Genomic DNA, 26,490 nt, shown 5'->3' with positions numbered 1-26,490 from the left:
CGACTCCAGCTCTGCCCTGACAGCGCGGGCGCGCGGAGCCGAACCGCCAGGCCGCCCTCCGTCCGGTCTTTCCGGGGTTGGACTCCCGCGCTGTCACTCAGCCCGCAGGCTCCCCAGGCTCCGGGTCGGGGGCGGGGTCCGGTGCGCTGTCCAATCAGAGGCGAGCGGGCAAGACCTGCCCAATCCGGAGCCCGCCCCGTGCGGAGAGGGCGGGCCTCGCCTCGGGGGCGCCTTTGTCTCCGGACCCCGCCATTTCTCGGATGCGCGTCCGGGCCGCCACCCGTCCTCGGGAGGCCCGAGTTCCTCTGCTGCCAGGCGCCGGAGCTCCGCGGGGGAAGGCCGGACACCCTGCGGCTGGGAAATGGTGTGTGCGAGGGGCGTCCGCGGACAGCGCGGCGGTTCGTCTGGGCGGGCGGCAGTGGGCGCTGGAAATGGCCGAGCGGACCCCGCTGTCTCTCTGGCCTCTGCCCGCGCGCGGCTGGGTCCTTGGGCCGGCCCGCGAGGGAGGGTCGGCCGCGGCGTCCCCGGAACCCACAGCCGGAGCCCTGTGCGGAGGCTCAGCCTCAGCCCCCACCGCAAGGCGGCTGCGGGGGGGGACCGCGGCCTCCCCGCGAGGGCCGCTGGCCGCGGTGTTTCCGTGCGGGATTGAAACCGGGGCGCGGTGCCACCGAGCCACGTCCCAGTCCTTTTTACGTTTTATTCAGAGACTGGGTCTTGCTAAATTTCTTAGGGCCTCGCTCAGTTGCTGAGATGGCCTTCAACTCGCGGTCCTCCTGCCCCAGCCTCCCGAGCCGCCGGGTTTTTGGGCGTGCACCACCGCGCATGGCCTATTTTTAATTTTTTGAAGTACGTTCATACGGTTTCCAAAAACAGCTGTACTAACTTTATGTTCTCACCAGCGTTTGTATAAGGGTTTCCTTTTATCTATGTCTGTATACGCTGGTGTGCTTGTTATCTTTCCAAAAAAAAAATTTTTTTTTTTGTACTAGCCATTTTAGCATCTGTACTCAGGCTGCAGGAGGTCTGCTATCTGACTTGTGCATTGAGTTCCTGAAACAAATTTGTTAAAATGAGAGCTGCCAGGAAGTCATTGAAAGAGCAATCTAGAGGGATCTATGATTTCTAACACCTTTTCTGTGTCATTGCTGGGGATGATAGCTCATGGAAGCTCTTGCAAAACAATAAATCCATGTTTCCCATCTGGAGATTTGGACGTGCTCTCAGCTGCTTTGGTTGGAGGTTGGAGGTTTGGGAGGTAAATGCTGAACTCTCAGGCTGTCAGTGGTTTATGCTGTTTTTTTCCTATTAAATCTCTGAAGTAAGATAGAAATTCAGCTGTCAGCCACAGCATTTGGCAGAACTTGCTGACAGGTATCTTCCAAGGGGAAGCTTATGCGCGGTTGGGTTTGAAGGCTTCTGCCCTGAACCCAGGTGATGAAGCCTGGGAAGTGCTTGCATGACCATAGAAAATCACCACTTTTTGATACTTAAGCAGATATTTGTTCTCCCAGCCCTATAAATTAAAATGCAAGCCACAGGAAACTTGACTTAGGGTATGTATGGTCTTAGGCTCCCATTCTGTATCAATGAAATGGGACATTTTGCAGTGTAGGACCATGGCCAGTATACCCCAGATTTTCCTACTCATTTGAAAGTATATATTTTCTCAGTTGTTCAATGGATCTAATTCTTTAATCTCATTTGTGACTGTCTTAAAGGGACCCCAAACATGAGCATCTATTCAGTGTAGCCATAGATGGAGGGAAAATCAGGTGTCTCATATTCTTTTTCCAAAAAAAAATCCCCGTTAGAAAAAAGCCTTTTATGCCGAGCGCCGGCTCAGGAGGATGAGAGTTCAAAGTCAGCCTCAGCAAAAGTGTGGTGCTAAGCAACTCAGTGAGACCCTGTCTCTAAATAAAATACAAAATAGGGGTGGGGATATGGTTCAGTGGCCAAGTGCTCCTGAGTTCAATCCTTGCTACCAAAAAAAAAAAAAAAAAAAAAGCTTCTTATTTGTGCTGCTGGCATTTAAGCCTGTGACCTTTCAATTCTGCACATACATGGTGAACTGTTTGCCTGGCTCAACCTACTTGTACATTTGGTAATTTTATCTATTTACATCTATTGTCGTTCTTCATATATATAGTTGGACCTAACAATACAAAAATGTTTGTGTATATGTGGATTTAATTATGGTTTTGTTTGTATTATGGTTCCTTGGTCTTTATTATTGCAATATTATGGTTTTGTATTATACATTAGTGCCTATAATTTATAAATTAGTGCCTATAATTTACACATTATGTATATAATTAATGTATATAGTGTATATAATTTAGGTACTGAAAACTACTTCATTTGCTGTTATAAATCAGTATGCTTTACCACCAGGAGAATTTTAGAAAAACCTGCTTTAAACCCTTTTTCATTAAAAGACAAGCATGTTGAAATTTATTTTTTTAAATTTTTTTTAGTTGTAGATGGACACAATGCCTTTATCTATTTATTTTTATGTGGTGCTGAGCATCAAACCCAGTGCCTCACGCGTGCTAAGCAAGTGCTCTACACTGAACTACAACCCCAGTCCAGCATATTAAAATTTTTTATACTATAGATTAGTTTGGGGAAAATTATTATTTTTTTAGTGATGAGTTTTATCTATACATGGTGTATATAATTTAGTCTTTCAAGTACTCCCAGAAATTTTTATTTTCTGATGAGTGTTCTACATATTTCCTTTTAAAAGATGTATGTATGTGAGGTCTCACATGAACGTGGCATCTATGTAATACTTAGTGGTGTTTTATATATTTGTTGAACCGGACCATTTTTCCCATGCTGTATTATTTACCTCTTCTTTCGTGTGCGTTCTGTTTCCCCACCCTGGATTTCAGGTGTTGGGATCTATACCGCTGTATCCTTACACATCATCATGGTTCACTTTGCAGTTGTTGCTGCAAGTCTGCTACTGGGGGGAGCTTCATGTATCTTCATTCCGCTCTGTCTGCAGTTAATGAGAATTTATTTGTTCCAAATCTTCATCAACAGTGATTAATTTTATCTAATTTTATTTTTATATCTTTAATGTTTAAAGATGTTGAGCTTTTTATGATTATTGAACACAGATATTTCATATAAAGTGGCTATGCAGTCTCTTGCCTGCCTTGGTTTGGGGTCTTTATCTTTTCCTTTCTTATTAAAAGTTTAGTTATATGTGAAGTAATTAATTTCTCCTGCTGTCACTTCCTTTGTACCATTTAATGGTATCATTTGTTGACGGAAATTTTATTGTACAATTTAATTATCATTTTATGATGGAAATTTTATTTTAATGTTATCCAGTTTGTACATTTTTTAACATGTCTTTTTGTGTAACTTTGAAAACAATTAAATTTTTGTATGGTTCTTGGGATTGAAGCCAAGAACGTACTTCCGCTAAGCTACATCCCCAGCCCTTTTTAAAATTTTGAATTGAGACAGGACCTCACTAATTTGCCCAGGCTGGCCTTGCGATTGCAGTCCTCCTGTCTTGGCCTCACAAGTACTTGGAATTACAGGCATATACCACCTCATCTGCCCTATAGCTCTCTTTTTTATTAAAACAAGACAAAAACTGTTAATGTTTTATATTTTGCTTGTGTTCCCACAAAAGACAATTTAAAGTCTGACACCAAAAGTCAGACAAGAGCACTTTAGTATAAGTGTGAGGTGAAAGTAAGTAAAAGCAGAGTGAGGCCCAGGCAGAGAGCACTGCTGAGAGCCAGGACCGTCAGGTGCGCAGCTCCTCCTTCATGTCCAGGGCCCAGGTTTTGACCCTAATTGGTCCTCTTCAGAACTGCCATGGTGGCCGTCCTCAGGGCATTTTATCTACATTCATCCTCCTCTAGTTTTGGGGCCAGGCTAGTCAGAATTTACCTTAGCGCATGTTACTAATGAAACCTGCCTCCCTTCCAAGACTGTGGAGGCATCTGTGGCCATGACTCCTGGCTTGGCCCTGGTCTAGGTGGACCCTGTTGAGAGTTGTTAATCCTTCTTTTTTGATGCATTTCCCCAACCAGCTCCCTAATTAGCTCCTTTTATCTCTGCTTGCTACTCTCAGGTCTGTGTGCCAGGGTTTTTTTTGTTTTTGTTTTTGTTTTTTTTTAAGCAGCTTATCTGTTATTTACTCATCCAGGGCAACAATAACAAAGAACACTTTAAAAGTAATTTAAAGTAAACCGGTGACCTTACTATGGTTCCACTGCATGTACTGACTGCTTCCTGTTAGCGATAACTACTACTTTTTTGTTTTAACTAGTACTCTTGGAGTGTTCTTTAAAACAAGAAAACAGAAGTGTGACAACTTATTATGTAAATTTTACCAAAAGGGAAGTTAACCGGGGCAACTGTGGGCTGGTCCCACCCTGGCCCACCCTGGCCCATGGCTATCTAAGGGAGGGGTCTGAGATCTGGGGATCAGGCAGGAAAGGGATGGTCTAGGGTATGAGGTGGAGGTGCAGAGTACAGGTAGGAGGGGCTACTCAAGAAGAAAGTCCTGTGGTCTATGTGGGGTTGGGAGGATGAGCCCGGGAGGGGAGGAGAGGCAGGGCCAGCTGGGCACTGGGATGGCAGGTTTGAGGGTCACAGTGGCAGATGAGGGTGGGGACAGTGTTCAGGGAGGCCGAGTGAGGCTGGGGAGAAGGAGAAAGTGGCACTCTGGAGCCAGAGGAGAGAGCCAGGAGAGGTTCCCACCCTCAAGTGTCCCCACCCCCAGCCCCTGGGGGCTTCCTGCCCCCAGCCCTTTGCCTGGGGCTCACTCTGCCACCCCATTTCCTGTCTTCTGCAGGGACCCCCTCCTCCCCTTCTGGAGGAGCTCTCTTGGCACAGCCTCCATCACCCTGATCCCCCCCTCCCCTGCTCCTGCTCCCACCCACCCTGGGGGATGTCCCCCTGCTCCTCCCTCCGTCCTCCTCCCCTGTGTCCTCCTCCCCCCACCTTGCGCCTTCCCCACCTGGGCCTCTCCAGGTTCTGCAGCCAGCCCACCAGTGGCTCCACACTCTTCTCTAATGCCCCGCATGTTCAGCTGGCCAGGGGCCAGGTCCTGGAGCCTAGGCAGGGTGGAGGCAGCCCACCTGAGGTGACAAAGGCAGCGGGGACACTGGCCTTTAGACCTTTCTCCTGGAATCCTTTGTGCTGCTCTGTTCTGCCTGGGAGTGGAGTTGATGGTCCCCAGGGTGTGCCTGGGTAGGTGGCACCAGGCCCTCTTCCCAGGAGCTCCACCACTGGGCATCCACAGCAGTGTCTGGCAGGGCCACTGCGTCACTCCTTTGCAGTTGTTCATCTGTTAATTGGTGATTTGTTTTGTCATCCTTGTTACCCCTGGTGAGTGCAGTGGTCCTGCATCTTGAATGCCCACTTCTCTCAGCCATGTTGACTTCTGTTTAGTTGTCTTTTGAGCGTTCTCTTTGTAAAGATGTTGTGAATCTCCTGGGTTGCTTTTCTGTTCTGAGATGTCAGTGGTTTTCTCACGGGCACATAGCACCTCTCGTGATCGACCACTGTGAACCTCTGCTTGAAGGGCACCACAGAGGGTCCCATTGGGTGTCTAACCTCCGAGCATTCTCAGCAGCAGTATTTGACATGGGGCCTACTGATTCAGTGGAAGTTCTATACCCGTTTATTAAACTTTTTTTTTTTAAATTTCATGCTCTTAAAATATTCAATGTAAGAATGTTTTTTTTAATAGCACAGTAACAAATTTTTTCTTTGAAATTAATTTTTGCTTTTTAAATCTATGGACCTTTAGTATGGGATGAGATGAGGACCAAATGTTATTATTTTTTAATAATAGTCATCTATTTGGCCCAGTGACATTGGTTAGAATATTGGTAATGATGTAAGAAAGCAAAAATGACGTACTCATCTCCTACCTAGAATATCAGAACTTGTATATACAAATACCATTTTCACAAGTTAGTAAAGAATGAGTACTTATTTTTGTTTCTGACTTCACTTTAGTTATGCATAATATTAGGGTTCATTTTGACCTAATTATACTGTCAAATGAGGCAAGGCACCGAAGATAGCAGGAAACAGTTTTATTTGGCTGCAGCCAGGTTCAGAGGGTACAGCCTTTGCTTTAATCAATCAATCCCCCTGAATCCCGAGTTCAGGTAGTTTCAGAGTTTTATACCCAGCATGTGAGGGGGGAGGGGCTCAGAAGTTCACTGTCTACAGAAGTTCACATAAAAGCAGCTTTTTCTTTCACTGTTCTGGGCAAGTTAACTCTTCAAGGACAACACCTGAGAAGGGGAGAGCCTCTTCTCTTCTTTCTATCCTCCCCCTGCCATCTGTTACCATGGAGCCCATTTGTAACTTATCTTAAAAATGTAGACATCTCTGTGAAGCCCAGCTCAAGGCCAGAGGCCTTGTTTGCACATTTCTTCAAAGTACTGTACTGGATACGTTTGTGAAAACTAGTAAGGGGGTGTCCAGCACCTGGAGTGCTGGCATCTTCTCGGCCAGTGGCCAAGTAAACAGGGTGACATGAAAATAGGAAGTTTATCTACAGTGGACTCTTTTGCTGACAGTTCTAAAATCAGCCATGGTGAAGAGAGCTTTTCTGTGGAGAAAGGGGGTGCCACTTCAATTCAAGCATGAGAGATTTTCTCTAGTTCATCCCCAGTACTTCCTCTATCTTTGCTCTCCTCTCCCACTGTTCCTTTTGCCCTAGTGTACTGATGTCTCTCTTTTTTTTTTTTTTAAGAGAGAGAATTTTTTTTAAAAAATATTTTTTAGTTTGTTTTTGGCAGACACAACATCTTTGTTTGTATGTGGTGCTGAGGATCAAACCTGGGCCGCACGCATGCCAGGCTGAGTAATACTCCCTGGTGTCTGTATCCCGCATTTTCTACATCCATCCATCTGTTGACGGGCCCCTGTGCTTGGCTAGTGTGAGTCGTGTTGCTAGAAACACTGGTGTGGCTGCATCCCTATAATGTGCTGACTTTAGAGCTTTTGTGCATGTACCGGAGTGGGATCGCTGGGTCCGATGGTGCTTCTATTCCTAGTGTTTTTGAGGAGTCTACATATTGTTTTCCTACTCACTTGCAGTTCCACCAGCAATGTATGAGTACACTTTTCACCACACACTTGTCCACATTTATTAGTGTCTTTATTCTTTGATAATTGCCATTCAATTGAAATGAGATGAAATCTTAATGCAGTTTTCTTTTTTTCTTTTTGGTAGTTGTAGATGGTCAGAATATCTTTATTTTATTTGTTTATTTTTATGTGGTGCTGAGGATTGAACCCAGTGCCTCCCACATCCTAGACAAGTGCTCTGCCACTGAGTCCCAGTCCCTTAGTGTAGTTTTGATTTGCATTTCTCTGATTGCTAGAGATGTTGGCCATTTTTCGTATATTTACTGGCCATTGTATTTCTTGTTGGGGATTTGTCTGTTCAGTTTGCCCATTAATTGTTGACTTTGCTGTGCAGAAGCTTTTTAAGTTGACACCATCCCACTTAGTGATTCTTGGTTTTATTTCTTAAGCTTTAGAGGTCTCGTTAAGGAGCTGATGCTTGTGCCTCTCTGTTGGAGTGTTGAGTGTGTTTGTTCTAGCAGTGTAGTTTCTGGTCTCATTCCTGGGTCTTTGATTCACTTGAGTTGACTTTTGTATAGTATGAGGGATGGGGTCATCCCGTTTCTCAACATCATTTGTGAAAAAGGCTTTCTTTTCTCCAACCTGTGTGTTTGCCAAGCATCGGGTGACTACCTCTGTGGGTATGTCTCTGTGTCTTTGATTCCACTAGACTTAATGCTGTTTGGTACCATAGGCACCGATACCATGCTCTGGATACCATGCTCTGTGGTACATCCAGGTCTGGTACAGTTGGATCTCCAGCGTTGCTCTTCTTGCTCAGAATTGCTTTGGCTGTTCTGGCTCTCTTCTTCCAAGTGAATTTTAGAACTGTTTTTTCTAGTTCTGTGAAGAATGTCATTGGGATTTTGGTAGTAGGGACTGCGTTAATCTGTGTAATGCATTTTAGTAGTGTAGCATTTTGACAGTATTAATTCTGCCTGTCCAAAGACGTCTTCTAAGGTCTTCTTCAATTCCTTCAGTGCTCAGCACTTTTCACGTAGAGTTCTCTCATCTCCTTCCTTAGATTAATTCAAAATATTTATTGTTTTTAAGGTTATTGGAGTGGGATAGTTTTCTTAATTTCTGTTTCAGTAGATTCATTATTGGAGTATAGGAAAATGATTGAGGTATGTTACTTTTATATCCTTTACTAAAATTGTGTATCAGCTCTGGAAGTCTTCTGGTGGAGGGTTTTTTATTGTTGTTGTTGTTGTTTTTTTAATATATCAACAGGAAACAGAGATAGTTTGACTTCTTTTCTTATTTTTATACCTTTAATTTTCTCCTCTTGCCTGAGTGCTGTGGCTGGAGTTTCAGGGACTGTGCTGAATAGGAGTGGTGAGAATGGACATGCTTGGTGTTTTGCTGTTTGTTTTAGGGGAAATGCTTCTGGTTTTCCTCCATGCAGTGGCTTTGTCACCTGTGGCCTTTACACTGCTGGAAAGGCCAGGCCAGACGCAAACTTCATGGGTCATCTCAGATTTTTATACAGGAAGGAAGTCTCCTGCAGGAAGGTGTGAGGCCTCTGATGGACCCACTTTCCTTGTGGAAAACGAGCCACTGGCCACAGGAGGAGTTGAGCTCATGTAGATTCTACTGAGAGGTGATTTAGTGAGTGTGTCTGTTTGGGCCTCAGGAATTTGGACTTTTGGGTTGGGGTTTGTGGCCAGCACTGGGAATAGGCTTGTCTTGGAAGAGATTAGTGCCCTCAGCATGTGGCTTTCTGCTTTATCCCCTTTTCCCAGGCCACACTGTGTTGGAGTTTTTCATTTTCTGTATCTAACACTTCTGTCCCTAAATTTTTTTAGTGTTTTATACATGAATGGGTGCTGGATTTTGTCAGATGTTTTTTTCTGCATCTATTGGATATCATATGATTCTTGTCCTTATCACAATTTATGTGGCAAATTACATTTATTGGTTTGTGTATGGTGAACCAACCATGCATTCCTATAATGAAATCTACTTGATCAGTGTGCACTATCATCTTAATGTGTTTTTTAATGAAGTTTCCTAGGCATGGTGGCACATACCTGTTATCCTAGCAACTTGGGAGCCTGAGGAGAGAGGATCATGAGTTCAAAGCCAGCCTTAGTGAGGCCCTAAGCAACTAAATAAAAAGGGCTGGGGATGTGGCTTGGTAATTGGGCAGCCCTGAGTTCCATCCTCGCTACCAGGATAAAGAATTTTTGCATCTATGCTCACCAACGATATTGGCCTGAAGTTTTCTTTCCTTGACGTGTCTGTCCGGTTTTAGAATCAGGATGATAATGGTTTCAAAGAATGAATTTGGCAGTGTTCCCTTCTTTTCTATTTTATTAAGTAATTTGAGAAGGATTGGTGTTAATTCTTCTTTAAATAAGTTTGGTAGAATTCAGCTGAGACTCTTATGTGGTTCAGGGCTCTTCACTCAAGAATATTATTTAATCCCCAGGGATTAGAGTAGTTTCTGTTTTTTATCTCTATTGATTTCTAATGTCATTCCATCATGATCTGATAGGATATAAGGAATTCTCTATTTTTTTTTAATTTGGTAAGATTTACTTTGTACCATAAAATATGATCTATTTTAGGGAGTGTTCCATGTGCTACTAACAAAGGAGGCTAACTTTCAAAATCAGCAGTCAGTTAAACCACATGAATTTCCTACAGACCGACCTATACACTGTTTTTAATTTTTTACTTCCTTGACACTATCAAGCTTCTGGTTGCCACCTTCTCCACTCCCCCCCACCTCTCTCTCTCTCTGTCTCTCTCTCTCTCTCTCTCTCTCTCTGCCCCTCTCTCTCTTGGTACCAGGGATTGAAACCAGGGGTGCTTAACCACTGAGCCACATCACCAGCCCTTTTTGTTTTTATTTTGATAGGTTCTTGCTAAGTTGCTAAGGCCTCGCTTAGTTGCTAAAGCTGGTTTTTAACTCATGATCCTCCTGCCTCCCCGGCTGCTGAGGCAGGAATGCGCCACCATGCCTGGCCCAGCAGTTGTTTTTAATGTATACAAGAAAAAGGCAATCCAAACATAAAATTAAGGAACCAATTCTAGTGACAATAATATCAAAATTCTTAGGAATAATGTTTACAAAGATTTGAAATCTTGAGCATTGAAAACTGGAATACACGGCTTTTTGGGGGAAGACCTAGTGTCCCCAAGCTTCATTTCTTTGTCTTTGAGGTCTTTAATATCATAGAAGAAGACAGGGATTGCTCTGTGTGTGGGTGGGGAGGGGACGTGAGTACTGGGAATGGAATTCAGAGGTGATTTACCATTGAGCACATCCCCAGCCCTTTTTTATTTTATTTTGAGACAGGTTCTCACTAAGTTGCTGTGGCTGGCTTCAAATTTATGATACTTTTGCCTCAGGTCCCCTAGTGGCTACGATTCAGGAATAGCAGTTCATATCCTGGAAGGCAGAACACCAGGTACCATTTAACTCGCCCAAGCCTGCAGTTACTCAGTATTGAAAGGTCCCCAGAGAGTATGACAATAATTGTATACAAGAGTGGAAAACAACTCTGAGGACGGGAGACTTGGGTTTTCAAAGTGAGGGGTGAGAACTCTGAGAAAGTCAAAAAAGAGTTACTTGGTTTTGAAGAAGAGACTCGTAGGGGTAATTTTTAGGATCAAAAAATATATTTTAATAGGAACAATCCAGAGCATACATAGTAAAAGAGATCCCCAGGGATAGGTCTTGTGATAGGGATAGGCCTTGCACAATAGCAAATAACTGTAATATAATCTACTAACGACTCAAATCAGCAGGTGATGGATCCAAAGAGAATTGCCATACTATTTTCTTGTGTATTAATTAATTTAAAGTAAAATAGAGATAGGATTTTTTTCAAGCTTTGGAATACATCTTTAAAGTTGGGTAAAATTAGGCCAAGTAGCCTAGCTTTCTAATTTACTTCTTTCTTGTTTATTTCTTTCCTTCGCAGTGTAAATTAAAGTTGCATATTACACAGCTTTGCAATAATATAAAGAGTAACTTTAGTGGTTTAGGTAAGCACTTTAATATATGCATCAGAAAACATGGTTTATATACACATGGAGTATACCTCATTTATGTCACAGATGTAAAAATAAACCTTGCATATTCTCCATCCCTCAATAGGCATCTTGAGACGTGGGGGGATTCACACATTGCCAAGTCCCCATTTCCCAACTTTATTCTTCTTTATTATCTCATTTCAATTGTGAAATGTCTAGAAACATGGAATTTTAAAACCTGCTGTCAAATTCTTAGCTATACTTGAGTTTTGAAAGTTAATTCGAGAATAAATAGAATACACCAGTTGACTTATATGTGGAAAAAATATAAAATAGATGTATAAAGTAAAAACTAACTCAATTATAAATAATATCCTGAGAAGCTCAGAAGCTGCACGTGACTGTTCATACCTGTAATCCCAGCTGTTTGTGAAGCTGAGGAAGGAGAAACCATGAGTCCAGGGGTCAGGGGCAGCCTGGGCAGCAGAGCAAGGGCATATCTCAAACAACAAACAAAAACAAAAAACACCACCAACAACAGCGTTCCCAAACACTGATGAGTTCTGCCAAGTATTTAATAGGAATCGGTACCAGTCGTTCAAGATCACTTCCAATAGTAAGAGAGGAAACATTATCATCTGTTAGGCCAGATTTACCAGATAACAAAAGTAGACAGGAGGGAGGTTGCAGAGCACCTGTCACTCTGGTGGTGTGGACTCACCTTCTAAGACACCTGCAGGCCAAGGTGAAGTGCATTAAGGGAGATCTGACACCAGGGCTGAGGGACATGCTGGAAATACTGATTTTATTTAATATCCCAAACCAATCAAGTAATACACCATGTTTTTTTTTTTAATTTATAAAAATCACTTGAAAAAAGCTTTTGTTAAATGTCCGTGGTAAAATATGTGGTAAAGTAGGATTAAAAGGAAATTTTTTCACTTTGCTAAAGTGAGTCATGAAAAACCTACAGTTAACATTGTTTTTAATGGTGAAAATCTGAATGCTTTACACTTTACATTGGAAAAGAGAAAACATGTTTTTATGGCTTCTGTGACATCATTCTGGAAATTATGAACGGACAACAAAGAGCAAAATAGCCTACAGAGATGATATCATCCTGAATATAAAATATTTCAAGAATTATCACACAAAACACTAAAACTAAGAAATCATTTTATCAAGGTCATGGGTTACAGGGTATATATAATTATATTTTTAAAAAATTATGTAGGTTTCTTATACTAGCAGTGATCAGTCTCAAAATTGACACAGTTACATTCACTACTGTGTGAAAAACATAATTTGAAATAAAAGTATATGTGCAATGTCTGAAAAGTAAGAAAGAGATGTAAAACAAATGGAAAAGCAGCTGATATTTAGTGACCAAAATTTGTTTGAATTATTTTGTTGTTATTGTTGTAGTTGGATACAATACCTTTTTCCTTATTTATATGTGGTGCTGAGGATCAAACCCAGGACTTTGCAGGTGCTAGAGTGCTCTACTGCTCAGCCCCAGCCCCAGCCCTAATGACCAAAATTTTAATGTTGTTAAAATCACAGTATCCCAAAATGCATTTGAAAATTCAGTGTAATTAGGTCAAAATACCAATCTCCTTTTTGTTGAAATTGGCCAACTGACACTAAAATTCTAACGGGAATGAAAAGGAAATCAAATAACCAACATTGCAAATAAAGACAAAATTGTGTAAACGCAGTTGAAACTATTTGTTGAAGGCAGGGTGTTAAGTAGAATAGTGGGTTCGGGAAGCATTTTAAAGCCTATTGATGAGCTGTGCTCCCTAGACTTGAGTGTGGGGCTTGTGTCAGTCCAGTCCAGTCCAGGTGTAACTGGTATCAGCCTTTGTCAATGTGGTGATTACCCTCTGAGCATTAGATGATTATCTGTTTAATGATGGTTTTCAGTGGTCTCAGGTTTATGGGTAGAGGACGAGGAGGTGTGCATGTCTGACCTGCTGGTGGCTGGGTCCCTCACCCTGCTGTGGTGATTTCTCATAGTGCCCCAAGGCCCAGGTTTGATATTACCTCACTGCACGTGAGGTGTTGTCCTCTAAAGTTGTGTGTGAGAGGTGGCTCCTAAGTGCAGCAGTGGTTGGAGCTCTCCTCCTCAGCACCAGGGGGAAAGACCCCCAGGATCCTGCCCTGACTTCTCTGATGGGCATTTTAGGTTCCTGAGGACAAACAAGCATGATGGAGGGGACCCTTTGTCTGTACACCGGAGGATTTCACTTTAACACTCACCACCTGCACATGGACTCGGGAACTGGCTCAAAACACTCAGTTCATTTTACTAGTTTAACAGTTTTCTTAATAGTCATTGTAGCCTTTGTCTTCTGCAGGCCTCTGTGTCCTCAAAATACCAGATTATTTGTGTTATGGTATTATTCCTCTTATGAGTTCAGAAAATATCATTTATTTTAACTTTTGAGCTCCTTTTTCTTCTGTGGGGTGAGGATGAAACCCAGGATGTTGAGTATGCAGGGAAGGCACTCTACCATTGAGCTGTGTCCCAACCTTCTTTGTGGTTTTTCCATCATTTTTGTTGTTTCCTGTGTAGGAGAAATGCTTCATCAGTTCTACATATTTACAAACCTAATTCAGAAGCCAGTTATAATTTTAAGTCTCCTTTTTCTCTATTATATTTTGGGAGCTATTTTGGGGCATCATTAGTATTGTTTTCCCTGTTCAGATTTATATCAACTTGATCTCTGTTTTAAAACCAGGTTTAATTCCTTGTTAATCTAATTCACTATTTCTCACTTGAAACCACATATATCTTTCACATTTATTTTACTATTCACTTGTTATGAACTCAAGGTCATTATAATTAGGTTTCATGGAACTGGAAATTAAAATAAATTGAAACCATTTTCTCTGGCCTCAGGAAAATGTAATACCTTGATTATTTAAGCCATATTTAAGCTATGTGTGATTTTCAACGAGTTTTCACCTTGAAATTGGAACCAGAATTGGGGCAAAAATACTAAGTGTCAGTGGAATTTTAATGAAATTTTCACTGATATGTATTAATTTTATTGAATAGTAGTGTTTCAATGTGGGTTAAGTCCAGAGGCACAGAAAATATATTGATCACTGTCATTCCCAGTGTCTCCCTTTGCCCTCCCCTCCCTCTTCCATAGTCCTTCCTCTACCCAATGGTCTCTCTTTTTTTTCATGAGATCCTTTTTCTCTTTTTTCTCTCTAGCTTCCAAATATGACAGAAAATTTACAATAATTGCTGAGTCTGGCTTATTTAAACACTGAAAATGATGTTCCCAGTTCCATCCATTTTTCTGCAAGTGACATAATTTTATTTTTTTTGGCTGAATGAAACTTCCTTGTATGTATATGCCACACTTTCTTTTTCCATTGATCTACTGATGGACACCTAGACTAGTCCCATAACAGCTGTTGTGAGTTGTGGTGCTGTAAGCATGGGAATCCATCTCCAAACTGTTAAGGTAGATCCCGAGGCTCATGTAGTAGTTCTTCGGGTTTTCTGAGGAAGCATCCACACTGATTTCTGTAGTGGTTGTATTAATTTATATTCTCAGCAGTGTTGTGTGTGTACTCCCTTTCTCCCATGTCCTTGTCAGCATTTATTATTTATTATTTGTAGTCCTGATGATTGGCATTCTAACTGGAGTGATGTGGAATCTTAGGAAACTTTTGATTTGCATTTCCATGATTGTTAAAAATTTGGAACATTTTCTTTATAATTGTTTGCTATTTGTGCTATTTTTTTTAAGAGAGTGAGAGAGAGAGAGAATTTTTAATATTTATTTTTTAGTTTTTGGCGGACACAACGTCTTTGTTTATATGTGGTGCTGAGGATCGAACCCGGGCCGCACGCATGCCAGGCAAGCGAGCTACCACTTGAGCCACATTCCCCAGCCCTGTGCTATTTTTTTGAGAGATGAGAAATATTTATTTTATTGAATGTTTTATTTTGTTTGTTTGTTTGATTTTTTTTTTTTTTTTTTTTTTTTTTTTTTTGGTACTAGGGATTGAACTCAAGGTCACTTGGCCATTGAGCTACATCCCCATCCCTATTTTGTATTTTATTTAGAGACAGAGTCTCACTGAGTTGCTTAGCACCTTGCTGTTGCTGAGGCTGGCTTTGAACTCAGGAACCTCCTGCCTCAGCCTCCTCAGCCGTTGGGATTACAGGCATGAGCCACCATGCCCAGCTGAATGGGTTGTTTTGTTTTCTGGTTTTAAGTTCATTTTGTATTTTGGATATTAATCAGTAGTAAATGACAAAGATCTTCTCTCATTTAGTAGGCTATCTATTCTGGCTGATGTTTTTTTCCTTTGCCATGCAGAAGGTTTTTAGTTTAATGCCAACTCATTTATTGATTCTTTTTTTTCTGTGGTGCTGGGGATTGAACCCAGGGTTTTATACATGCTAGGCAAGCACTCTACCAACTGAGATATTTCCCCAACCCTCATTTATTGATTCTTGGTTATTTACTGAACTGTAAGATCCTAGTGGGGAAGCAAATCCTGTGCACTATGTTGGACTGTTCCTAGTTTTCTTGTAGCAGCTGTGAAGTTTCTGGTCTTAGGCCTTGACCCATTTGGGGTTGACCTTTGTGCAGGTTTAGAGATAGGAATGTAGGCTCAGTCTTTGACATGCAGACATCCCCATGTTCCCAGCACCAGTTGTTAGAGAGGACTTCTTTTCTCTAATGTTTGTTATTTTGGCCTTTGTCGGTTGTCAAATGATCACAGCCTGATCACAGCCGTGAGGCTCTGTCTGTTCTCTCCTCTGTTCCATCGCTTATTCTTGTGTCTGCTTTTATTCCAGCACCACCATGTTTTGTTGCTCTGTCTGTAATCAGAAGTCGGGTATTGTGATTCCTTCAGCTTTACTGTTTTTACTCAGGACTGCTTTACTTGCTGGACTTTTTAGGATTCCATGTGAATTTTAGGATTATTTGTCTACTGTGAAGAATCTCATTGGTATTTGGAGGGGGTTGCCTCGAGTCTTTAGAGTTTTTCCATGAACACCGGGAGTCTTCCCTTCTCCTTGCATCCTGTTCTGCCTCACTCAGTGGTCTGTAATTTTGCTTGTAAAAGTTTTTCACTTCTGTTGTCAGATTTATTCCTGAGCATTTTACTTTTTAAAGTTATTTTGAATGGAATGGGCTTCTTAATTTCTTTTTCAGCAGATTATTGTACAGAAAAGCTCTGGTTAGGATGGGCGCAGTGGCTGGGGAGGCAGAGGCAGAAGGATCGTGAATTCAAAGCCAGCCTCAGCAACTCAGTGAGACCCTGTCTCTAAATGAAATATGAAAAAGGGCTGGGAATGTGGCTCAGTGGTTGAGTACATGGAGTTCAGTCCCCAGTACAAAAAAAAAAAAAAAAAGCTAATGATTTTGGCATTGATTTTCTTATTCTGTTACTTTGTTGGATTTTTTGATCAGATCTGGGATTCTTTGTTGAAGGTTTCAGAATTTCCTAAGTATAGGAAGGATCATATTCTTTGCAAATATAGGTATTTTGAGTTTTTCCTTTTTAATTTGTGTCCATTTTATTTCTGTCCCTTGCTAAATGCTCCAGCTAAAAATAGAAGTATGACATTGAGCAGAATTTATGAGTGTGGACATTCTCATGTTGTTCTTGGTTTTCGAGGAAGTGCTTTCATTTCTTTACACTCATCATGCTGTTGGCTTTGTGGTTGTCATATGTAGCCACTATGATTTGAGGTAAGTTCCTTCTATCCCTAGTTTATTAAGGATTTTTATCAAGAAGTGGGGTTGAATTTCACTGAAGCCTTTTTCTGCATCAGTTCAGGTGATCTTGTCTTTTTTAGTTTGGTTCTGTACGTGTGGTGTACTACATTTATTTATTTGCATATGCTGAGCTGTCCTGTGTCCTCAGTGTTTTGGTGGGAGTTGCCTCAGTCTCTGCAGTGCTTTTTCATAGATGTTGTACAATAAGCCATGCTTTGTTGACATTCCATCTGGATGCTGCATCGCCTTTAAGAGAGTTGACAGAAGGCATATTGATGGGGATAACATGCATTGCCAAAGTACCCAAGTTCTGACAGAAGAGAAAATTACTTAGAGATTCATTCTCCAGAATGCTAGGAAAGTGCCACCCTGTGGGTGCCTACAGAGCACGGGAGATGTGATCATCTCACGCTTTACATAAAACTGGTGGGCACTTTTTATTTCACTTTGTTTGGGGCGCTGATAACCCTGCAGTGATGGTGTGTTCATTTTTGCATGCTCCTTTTAAACAAGTTTCTCCTATTACAGTAAATTCCACCTTATTTGCTTGGTTTAAACTTTCTGTGACAGATTCTTCCCCATGGTTAATGACTTCCCCAAGTTAATTTCTTTCTTTTTATCATTAAGTATTTTATCAGGATTTTAAAAATAATTTGTATAAACCATCATATTTGATGCAGAAATTCATTTTTTTGTGACTTCAGGCTTGGCGCTTGTTTTGGAGAGGGGAAATCCCCACTCTTGTTTGCCGGGAGACATTGGCCTTGCTATTGGAGGTTTTGAATCAGACCCTAGTCACCTGTGCTTCCACTGGCTTCCACCTTACTGTGCCTCCTGGTGTCACCTCCCTGAGGGATGGGGCTGGCTGTGCAGTAAAGCTATGAAAGGGATACATCAGAAAAGAAAGGCCAACAGGCCAGAGTATTAGCAGAGGGTTAGGGTTAACCGGAGGGCTCTGGCCTCAGGAGAGGGCACAGGTCAGGAGGAAGGGGTGGGAAGGAGGTCTCAGCAGGAATCCTGCTCTCCCTGCGGCAGGGCCTTGTCTAGGGGTTGGTGGCCTTCGGCCTACTTGTCCATCTGGAGGCTGCCAGGCCTCAAGCCTCTGAGCTGAGACGGGCCAGCAGGATCCGGCGGTCTCCACCTGGTGGGTCCTAGAGAAACCATGGCTCAAGGGACCGTGATTAGCACGTGGGTCCTGCAGCGCCCTCGCCTGCCCGCGTTCTGGGTTACAGAGGCGGGAGTTACACACGCTCACCTTCCTTAGAGTCAAAGTCACAGCTCGGAGCAGACGATGCAGGAAAGGAAAAGAAAATACACAACCTGAGCTCTTCGTCCTTTATTCTTCAGTGTGTGTATGTCAGTAATATAAAAAGCCAACCCCCAGTTGATTTATAATTTTCCCCAATTGAATATATTTTTTATTTCTGTTCACATGAACAATTCTGTCTTAATGTATAAAAAGTTGCCGTTTTGTATGTGTGCTAAAATATAAATATCATTGATGAGTCTGATTTTGCTGCCTTCTTTAAATGTTTACACTACTCCTCGGTTATAATGACTGTCCTGTTATGAAAATTCTATTTTTTAATATTTATTTTTTAGTTGTAGTTGAACACAATATCTTTATTTTATTTATTTATTTTATATGGTGCTGAGGATCTGACCCAGGGCTTCGCACATGCCAGGCAAGTGCTGTACCACTGAGCACTTCCCCAGCCCCTGAAAATTTTTTTAATATTCACACTTTATTTTGACCTTTTTATGAATTATGTCAGAAAAACTTGCATAAAAGTTTTTTATCATTTACTGGATGTTTGATAAAATGGCATAAAAGATGAAAACTATTAGGTCTCTCATAGGTTATTATGGGTTTTATACATAAGGTATGAAAACCACTTAGAGTGATATTTATATATATTTGCAGTTAACCATAACAATCCCAAAGGATTATTGTTGCTCTTTGCTGTTATAATGAAATGCATAAATCTCTTAAAATATTTGAATTCAAATTCATCAATTTTTCCTTTATTATTCTACTTCATTGCTATTCAAGGACTTTTCTTTGGACCATTGGCATTGGAATCACTAGAGGGCTTGCTGTGTGTTCAGAAATCCATATTACATTCCAAAACGGCTGAATCATTGCCTGCTTTTTTCATAAAATTTCTAATTCATGTTTGTACATGTTAAAATTTGAGAAGCATCCTCTTACTCAATGTAACTCTCATTTGAGAAATATATACAATTAATCTTCTGCAAACATGATTAAAATGTATATTCTTGTGTTGATGCCTTAATTTTACATTTTATTTTAGAAACGTTTAGTATATTTTTTTTATTTGTTCTTTTTAGTAGTATATATGCTTTTTACTTATCATCTTCTCTCTTCAGAGTTAGATAATACATTAGAGCACATCACTGTGTTTAAAAGTATATTACTGAATAATGGAAGTCAGCTGCCTGGGTGAGAACTGGTTCTCGTAACATTTCAACTGGGGTCCAATTAAAGATTGTTGGTGATCACAGAGTCATTATGCTACTCATATACGTATTCTCTTTTTTTCAGGAACCGTTGACATTCAGGGATGTTACCATTGATTTGTCTCAAGAGGAATGGGATTGCCTGGACCCTGCTCAGCAGAATCTATATAAAGATGTGATGTTAGAGAACTACCAAAACCTGTTCTTCCTGGGTGAGCAGGGCTTCCCTTCAGAACTCAGCATTCACTATCAGTGTAAAATCTCCTTCCTTTCAGATTATCTCTTGGAAACTGCTCCAAATGAATGTTTCTGATACGTGCTTTCAGAGAAGACTGGACATCTGTTAGTGTAGATAGGAAAATATTAATGATATTTCCCTTTGTGATTGACCTCTTTATCTCAAGGCGATAAACATCCTTCACTTTAGATCAGTGGTAGTTATATTATGCTTAGAAAATAATTTCAATATTTATTAATGTTAATTTTGTGCTTTTAAGTTGGCTTATCCAGAATAATATTTTATGACATATTAAGAAGATTTACTCTGTAAGTCTAATTGCTATATAACATTTTTTGAAGTCTTGTAGTTCTTGATTACCATTGTGTCTGGTTTTATTTTTCATAGTAAATGGGGATTGATTTCTCCTAGTATTACCGTGTTGCTTTCTGTTTCTTTAATTCTCTCAAATTTGCTTTCTATATTTGGGAAGAGTGAGGTGCATTGCCTACATATTCACTGTTTCTGTAGTGTCCTAGAGAGAGGTCCCTTTTATTGTTATATTCTACTTTGTCTCATATGAAAGTTTTTTTTACTTAAAATGTATTTTATTTCATATAACTTGGTTTAAAATTGTGTTTTACTTAATATAATTCTTGCCACCTCTGCTTCCTTTAATTCATTTTTCGTTATTCCTTTCCCTTTTACTCTCCATGACCTTAGATTAAATAGTCTAGAAGTCATGTAGGGTAAAATACGTGTAAGTGAAAAAACTTTGATAAAGAAACAAAAGGGGCTTGGGATGTGGCTCAAGCGATAGCGCGCTCGCCTGGCATGCGTGGGGCCCGTGTTCGATCCTCAGCACCACATACAAACAAAGATGTTGTGTCTGCCGAAAACTAAAAATAAATAAATAAATAAATATTTAGGGAAAAAAAAGATGAAGAAACAAAGTAAAATAAGAGATAAAAGGGTGTCATGTCCCACGACTGAACACTCAGGGTCACTCCAGGTGAACTGGGCTGCAGGAAATCATCTCACAGAGACAGAGAAATACCTTTTACTTTGGATGCTGTGACAGCCGCCCCCCCCCCCCCCCAACTTTGGTGTTCATGGGAAGAGAGAGGAGCACATGCTGAACCCTTTTATTGGGAAGAAGCCATTCAAATGAGGCAAGGGATAGGGTGACACCTACTCCTGGAGCCATGTGTTGCTCTCCGAGCTGGGACAATGCCTAAGTCACCATGCCCAAGTCACCCTGAAATGTAGTGACTGGTCAGAGCCTTGTGCTTCAGGACTGGAAGGCATGGTCATCAGAGCGGCTCCCCACATATTCCCCCTTTCTTAATATAAAAAAAAGCAATTAGGGAATTATATCTTTCAGTCACTGGATTCTTGGTTCAAGGTCATCATGATCTACTATTGAAACACAAAAAAAATTAGTAGAAAACATATCATTTCAACAACATAATCAACTTGGAAGATCTAGATTATTATTATTATTATTCTGGCAAGCACTTATCAGAAGATTCTTAATCTTTTCCCAGTTTTATTGGGAAGCATTATGTTTGGTTATAGTAACACAGACATTTTTATTTGGCATGTGTTTAAGCCTTTCCACAAACCATAGTGCAGAGGGCTCATTTGCATTATTCATTACAGGGGCTTCTAGAGCATTTTAACTTAGAATTTAAGTCAAACTATTAAGAAAATCCATGTTGTAAGTTCTAAAACTTGGCCATCGTGGCTGTATTGTAGAAGCAAGGAATAATACTGAAGGTAGTCATTCAAGGATCGTGAGACCAGGAGCTTGCCTAGGTCTGGCTAATTGGCATGCACCTGTTTCAAAGCCTGAGCATTAACTTCAGCATGTTATTGCTCTGAAATATTAGCTGGCAATAACTAGCGATACAATAAAATAAGTTGTATACTCACAGGATATTCATCATTCTTTCTCTTAATTCTCACATTTAAGGGGTCTATTGGGTCTGCCAGTAATGTAAGTATACTTAGCAGAAGTTAACATCAAAACATCCTTTTGGATGCTGTCTCAGTGAGAGTTAAAGTTTTTAGGAGTTATGGCATCCTCGTGTAATCGCTCTTGTCCATTCTAGGAGACCAGCCTAAAATATCCACTACTTCTAGACATCTTGTGTTGTACTGACAAGACATGGCACAATTCATCCACTTAGAAAAGGGGCCAACTTATATTGTAGAATGATTAGGACAGTAATACATTGGTGGATATTTTATGTAAATAACTGCTCTGTATAGGAAAAATCTATTTTTATAATCTATCTGACACTTGTCCAGATAAGTAAATATAGTCTTAACCTCTAAGGGCCAGCATGATTGGCTGATTTAGTTTTCTTATATGCTGTCTTTTTCTCAAAAGATACTCCCAGACAGCTTGTTTACCATAGGATCAACATAAAGGTATAACTGACAATTACAGTCAGTACAGTTAATCTAGTTTCATTGGTGGACTTTCCAGTCCCCACTACGATGTACATTAAAAATGGACCTGAGAAATTAGTCCATAGAAGTCTCTTCATAATTTTACTTAGATAAACTTGTGAAGCTGCATGGTTGTAAACTCTGCAGCTGGAAATTTACCTTCCTGTGTCAGGTTTCTCAGTCATTATCACAATGACAGGTTTAAACTCTATCTTTTGAAATCTGATTTAATTTACTGAATCATGTTCAGTAGCAGTAAGACTCTCAGTAACATAGTTAAGAAAATTTTTGAAATATTTTTAAGATCTAGTATGTGTCTGTGGCTTCTGTTTTCCCCCTTTTATTTAATAAAATTGAGTTAAGGTCTGGCATCAATAGTAGTATCATCAATTTAAGTTATAGATAATAGTACAAGTATTTAAATAATAAGAAAGGATTTATTATCCTTAGCTAGTCATAAATTTTGACAAAGATCATCTGCTAGCTATGTTAAGTCCAACATTAATGTGTTGGAAAGGGACTATGGCAAATAGAAACAGCCTTTATTAAATGTATGACTTGATTTTTGACTTTAACAGAATTACCAGAAATGAAGAATATAATAAATTGTATATAAAGATTTATATTTTGAAATTAGCTTTAAATTAACTTAAATAATTTTCTTAATTTGGAATGAAGTGAGAAACAGAGTTTGAAACTTAAGAATGGTGACCTTTACTAGGGGCATGAGAAAAATATAGACAACTGTCCAAAATAGGAAGTATATATGCTAATTAAGCATAGAAAAGATGTTTTGTTTTGTTTTATTATTAATAAAAAAATGAAATAGAAAAATGAATAGTCTTTTATCTATGAGTCATGAAAAACTATCATTATTTTTATCAAACTTAGTGTTGACCTAAGAAGGGAGAGTTGGTATCTCAAATATTAATGGGTAAGAATAAGTCAACAGTGTGGTTTAAGACAATGATCTAATTTAGAATTTGTATGACTCTGAAATAGCAATGACATCTTGAGGGATGTTGTGTCAAACTAATCTTTGTGTGAAATCTTTGTGTGTAAAGAAATAGTTGTGTGAGCATCCTTAATGTAGTAAATTATTTAATGTAGTAAAATTAGCTCTAATAATTATGTATAATTTATGATTTTATTAATTTTAAAAACATCAATGTATGTAGGGCATTATCTCATATTAATAAACTTGAGAAAACATCTATCATGTTAAAATTTCTTATTGAAATTAGCTATCAGCTGTTGAAGTGATTTGTTTATGGATGTCTAATACTTTAGGGGTAATTATTTTTATGGTTATTTTTCTCAGAGACAGGGGTTGACAGGGGTTTGAAGTAAGGCCCTGTTTCAATGTTTAGAGTTTTTCAAAATCTGTTTTTAACTTAAAGAGGAGTAAAATTTTTAATTAGAAAGCTATTTTGGGGTGGAAGGAAATATTAACATTTTAATTTCTTTCTGTCTGTATGCTTGCCCTTCTTTTTGGGGGGGCTCCATTTAATTATGGTGTAACATCTAAACTTGGCTAGGACTATGTTAACCTTTGTGAATCCTTTGGAATGTCTAGAGCTAATTGGATGATAAACTCATCTTTTGAAAATGGATGGCTCCCTATAAGTTTAGATGCTATATTGTCTCTTTAAATTTCTCTATGAAAATAGAAGGATTTTTGTAAAGTCTTATTAAAATTATTTCTAAGGCATTTATCTGTTAGATACCAATTTTCCTGGGGGAACTGTCTGTTCTCCAGACAAACTGTCAGGTTTGTCCCTATTCTGTGTTACTGGGACATGGTTAAGATAAATCTTTCTTAAAACTATTTTTAAAATGGCCTTCTATTTTAAAGTTTAGCTAAGTAATAGTATAATACTTTTCTAGATGAGGTTAGACATCTGGCATAAATTTTGAAATATATAATATATGAATTTGGATCTCTTGAAAAATCTCCCTGAATTTGTTTTGGTCTATATTAAGTTTGAGAGGTTTTCTTTGATCTTTGTTTTTAGTAGGCAATTTTTAAAGGCCTTCTTTGTTAATAGTAATTGAGGCTAGATATAAAATTGAGACATCTTTTATTAATCACCGTAATTTTTTAGTGTATAGATTAGTTGATCCATCCTAACAATTTGAAAAGAACCCTCAATCTCTTTTTGAGAGAAGGTCTCAAATATCTCTATATTTTAGAATATTATCCTTTAATTAGGTGTCTCTTAGTTGTCCTTTTAAAAAATATGATTAAGGTTACTTCCCAGTGTAGGGAGTAATATATAAGTCTTACCATATGTTTTTATGGATAATAGGTCCAGTCAGAGAACTTGTATATAGTACCAATGAATTTCCAACAAGGTTTGCAATTTTTATTCCTTAAAACTAACATACGACTTTGGAAAACATCAGTCCTACAAAAATACTCTCCCAAATATCACAACTTTCCAACAAACAGAAGTGATATGCAAGAATCAAATTTAGTCTCCAAGGAGAAGTGTTAAAAATGGAATTTAAGTCAGCAGTTTAATATATTTAGTGTTTAGATATGAATTTATTCACCAAAATTAATCCTTGTCTTAAACATTAAGAATCACTAGGTAAATAAAGACCTTAAAGGAATTAAACTTAACATTTTAATAGGTCTTTATCATGTCAAAATATGGACAAAGTCTTAGCTGATATCAGTATATTAAAATCAAGGAAACAGCCTGAAATATCCTTGAATTAATCAGTTTAAATTTTTATAGTCAGTCCAGTATACATAAATCTCTTTTTCAATTATTTTAATTTTCTATATCATCTGTCTAGATAATGATTTAAAGATTTCCCTATTTAGGAAAATACTTTTATCAATAAAATATAGAATATAAAGATCTTGTTTTACCCAAAGATGATTTCTTTCTTCTTCTTAGGACCTTCAGTGTGTGTTTCCTTTGTTGAAGCATCTTCTTCTCTTTCTAGAATTTTTTCCTGGACTATATTTGGAATAATTCCTGGAAATCTTAGAATCTAAACAAATTATTGTACCTTTTATAAGGTGAAATATCTGAATGAAAATATAGTTAAAGCCTTTAGATATTCCTGTAGATAGAATTATATTTGTTTATCATCTTATAAAGTTTGTACAATAATTTGAGAGTTAGAGATTACTTGATGGTTGTACTTGAAAGCAAATTTACAGTAAAATACATTTATCTTAAGGTATTTCTAATTACAAAAGGCAGAGCATCAGATAAATGTATATATAGATTTTATATATATATATATATATATTTTTTTTTTTTTTCTTTTAAAGGAAAACAATAAGATAAATATATATTAACTAAACAATTAGACATATGCTAATTATTTTATACATTAACAATTATAGGCTATCCAAATACCTAGAAAAATATGTATTAAGAATAAGGACAAAACTTATGATTGTATAAGCTTTATGTTACCACATGGTTCCTAAGATATTTGGATCCATTTTAATTTTCTTTGGATGAGTAGTGCACATTTTTATATTTGTGACATCATGTAATAAGATCCTTGTGTAGATATTTGCTCATTTCTTGTAATTTTATATTCAGGAATGAGAATAAGGATTTCTTGATTATCACAGGAACATTGCCAGCTTTTGTTCCTGGGACAAGCAAATGCATCCTCATAGCCTTCAAAATTGAAAACAAAATACAAAGAAGCATATGTTTGATACCTCTCATCAATAGAACATTACTTAGTAATATTACCATAGAGAGAAAAAGGGTCTTAAACAAAGGTGTTGAGGAATAAAAAATCAAGTTATTTTTAGCTTTGAGAGCAAGTCAGGCTTAGGGCTGCAACATAGAAACCTGAGGAATTAGATTTTGTCTGAAAAAGATACTTTTCATTAGCATTTACAGGTGGGCATTCTTAAAAATGCAGGCTCTGTGTAGTTTCAGTAGCAGGTCTGTGGGAAACAGGAAGTACAGGTTAGTGGCTGGGAGGCGGGACCAGAAGTCCTGTCTGAGTGACATTAGAAGGACCAATGGGAAGCCTGTGAAAACATGGGAGGTGGGACCAGGAAGCCTGCAGGGCTGGCTAGGCTTTGGGCAGTAGCCAGGTGTTGAAAACCACATGGAGCCAGCTGCCCATTGTTCGGGCAAAGGCTTCTGGGGCCAGTTGCATTCCATCTGGTTTGTTTGCATTTTCCTTCTGAGGGAGTGGTTTGCCTTGTCTCTTCAACCTGTGCTTGCAGTGTGTGTTCTTCTGTCTTTTGTACTTTCCCTTGTACCACGTGGGCACTTTAAAGGTGAGTTTCATGACAAACAGCAGCATTACTATCAGATCGTAGGGCAGTCTAGCACCTTGCCTGTTTGGCACCCAGGCCAGGTGGTTTCAGGGATAAAAGCTCTGCTGGCGGTGGGTCTAGTTACAGACCCCATAGGGAACAGTGGCTACAGTCTTTTGTCCACAGTGGCTGAGTTGTAGCCATTCTAATCCAGT

The 26,490-nt window shown here is 39.3% G+C and overlaps 1 protein-coding gene across 1 annotated transcript in view; it reads left to right on the top strand.

Moving 5' to 3' along the window:
• Positions 1–234: 234 nt before the first annotated feature.
• Positions 235–26,490, top strand: part of LOC143382895 (uncharacterized) — a 41,061-nt gene continuing 14,805 nt past the window's right edge. Inside the window, exons 1-2 of the mRNA XM_076837198.1 lie at positions 235–364; positions 19,435–19,561. Coding sequence (XP_076693313.1) covers positions 362–364; positions 19,435–19,561 — 130 coding nt within the window. The 5' untranslated portion in view covers positions 235–361. The remainder of the gene's footprint in view (positions 365–19,434; positions 19,562–26,490) is intronic.

Source organism: Callospermophilus lateralis, chromosome 17 (assembly GCF_048772815.1).
Source record: "Callospermophilus lateralis isolate mCalLat2 chromosome 17, mCalLat2.hap1, whole genome shotgun sequence".
Taxonomy (NCBI): Eukaryota; Metazoa; Chordata; class Mammalia; order Rodentia; family Sciuridae; genus Callospermophilus; species Callospermophilus lateralis.
The sequence above is the reverse complement of the archived record's forward strand: the minus strand, read 5'-3'. Positions and strand labels throughout refer to the sequence as shown.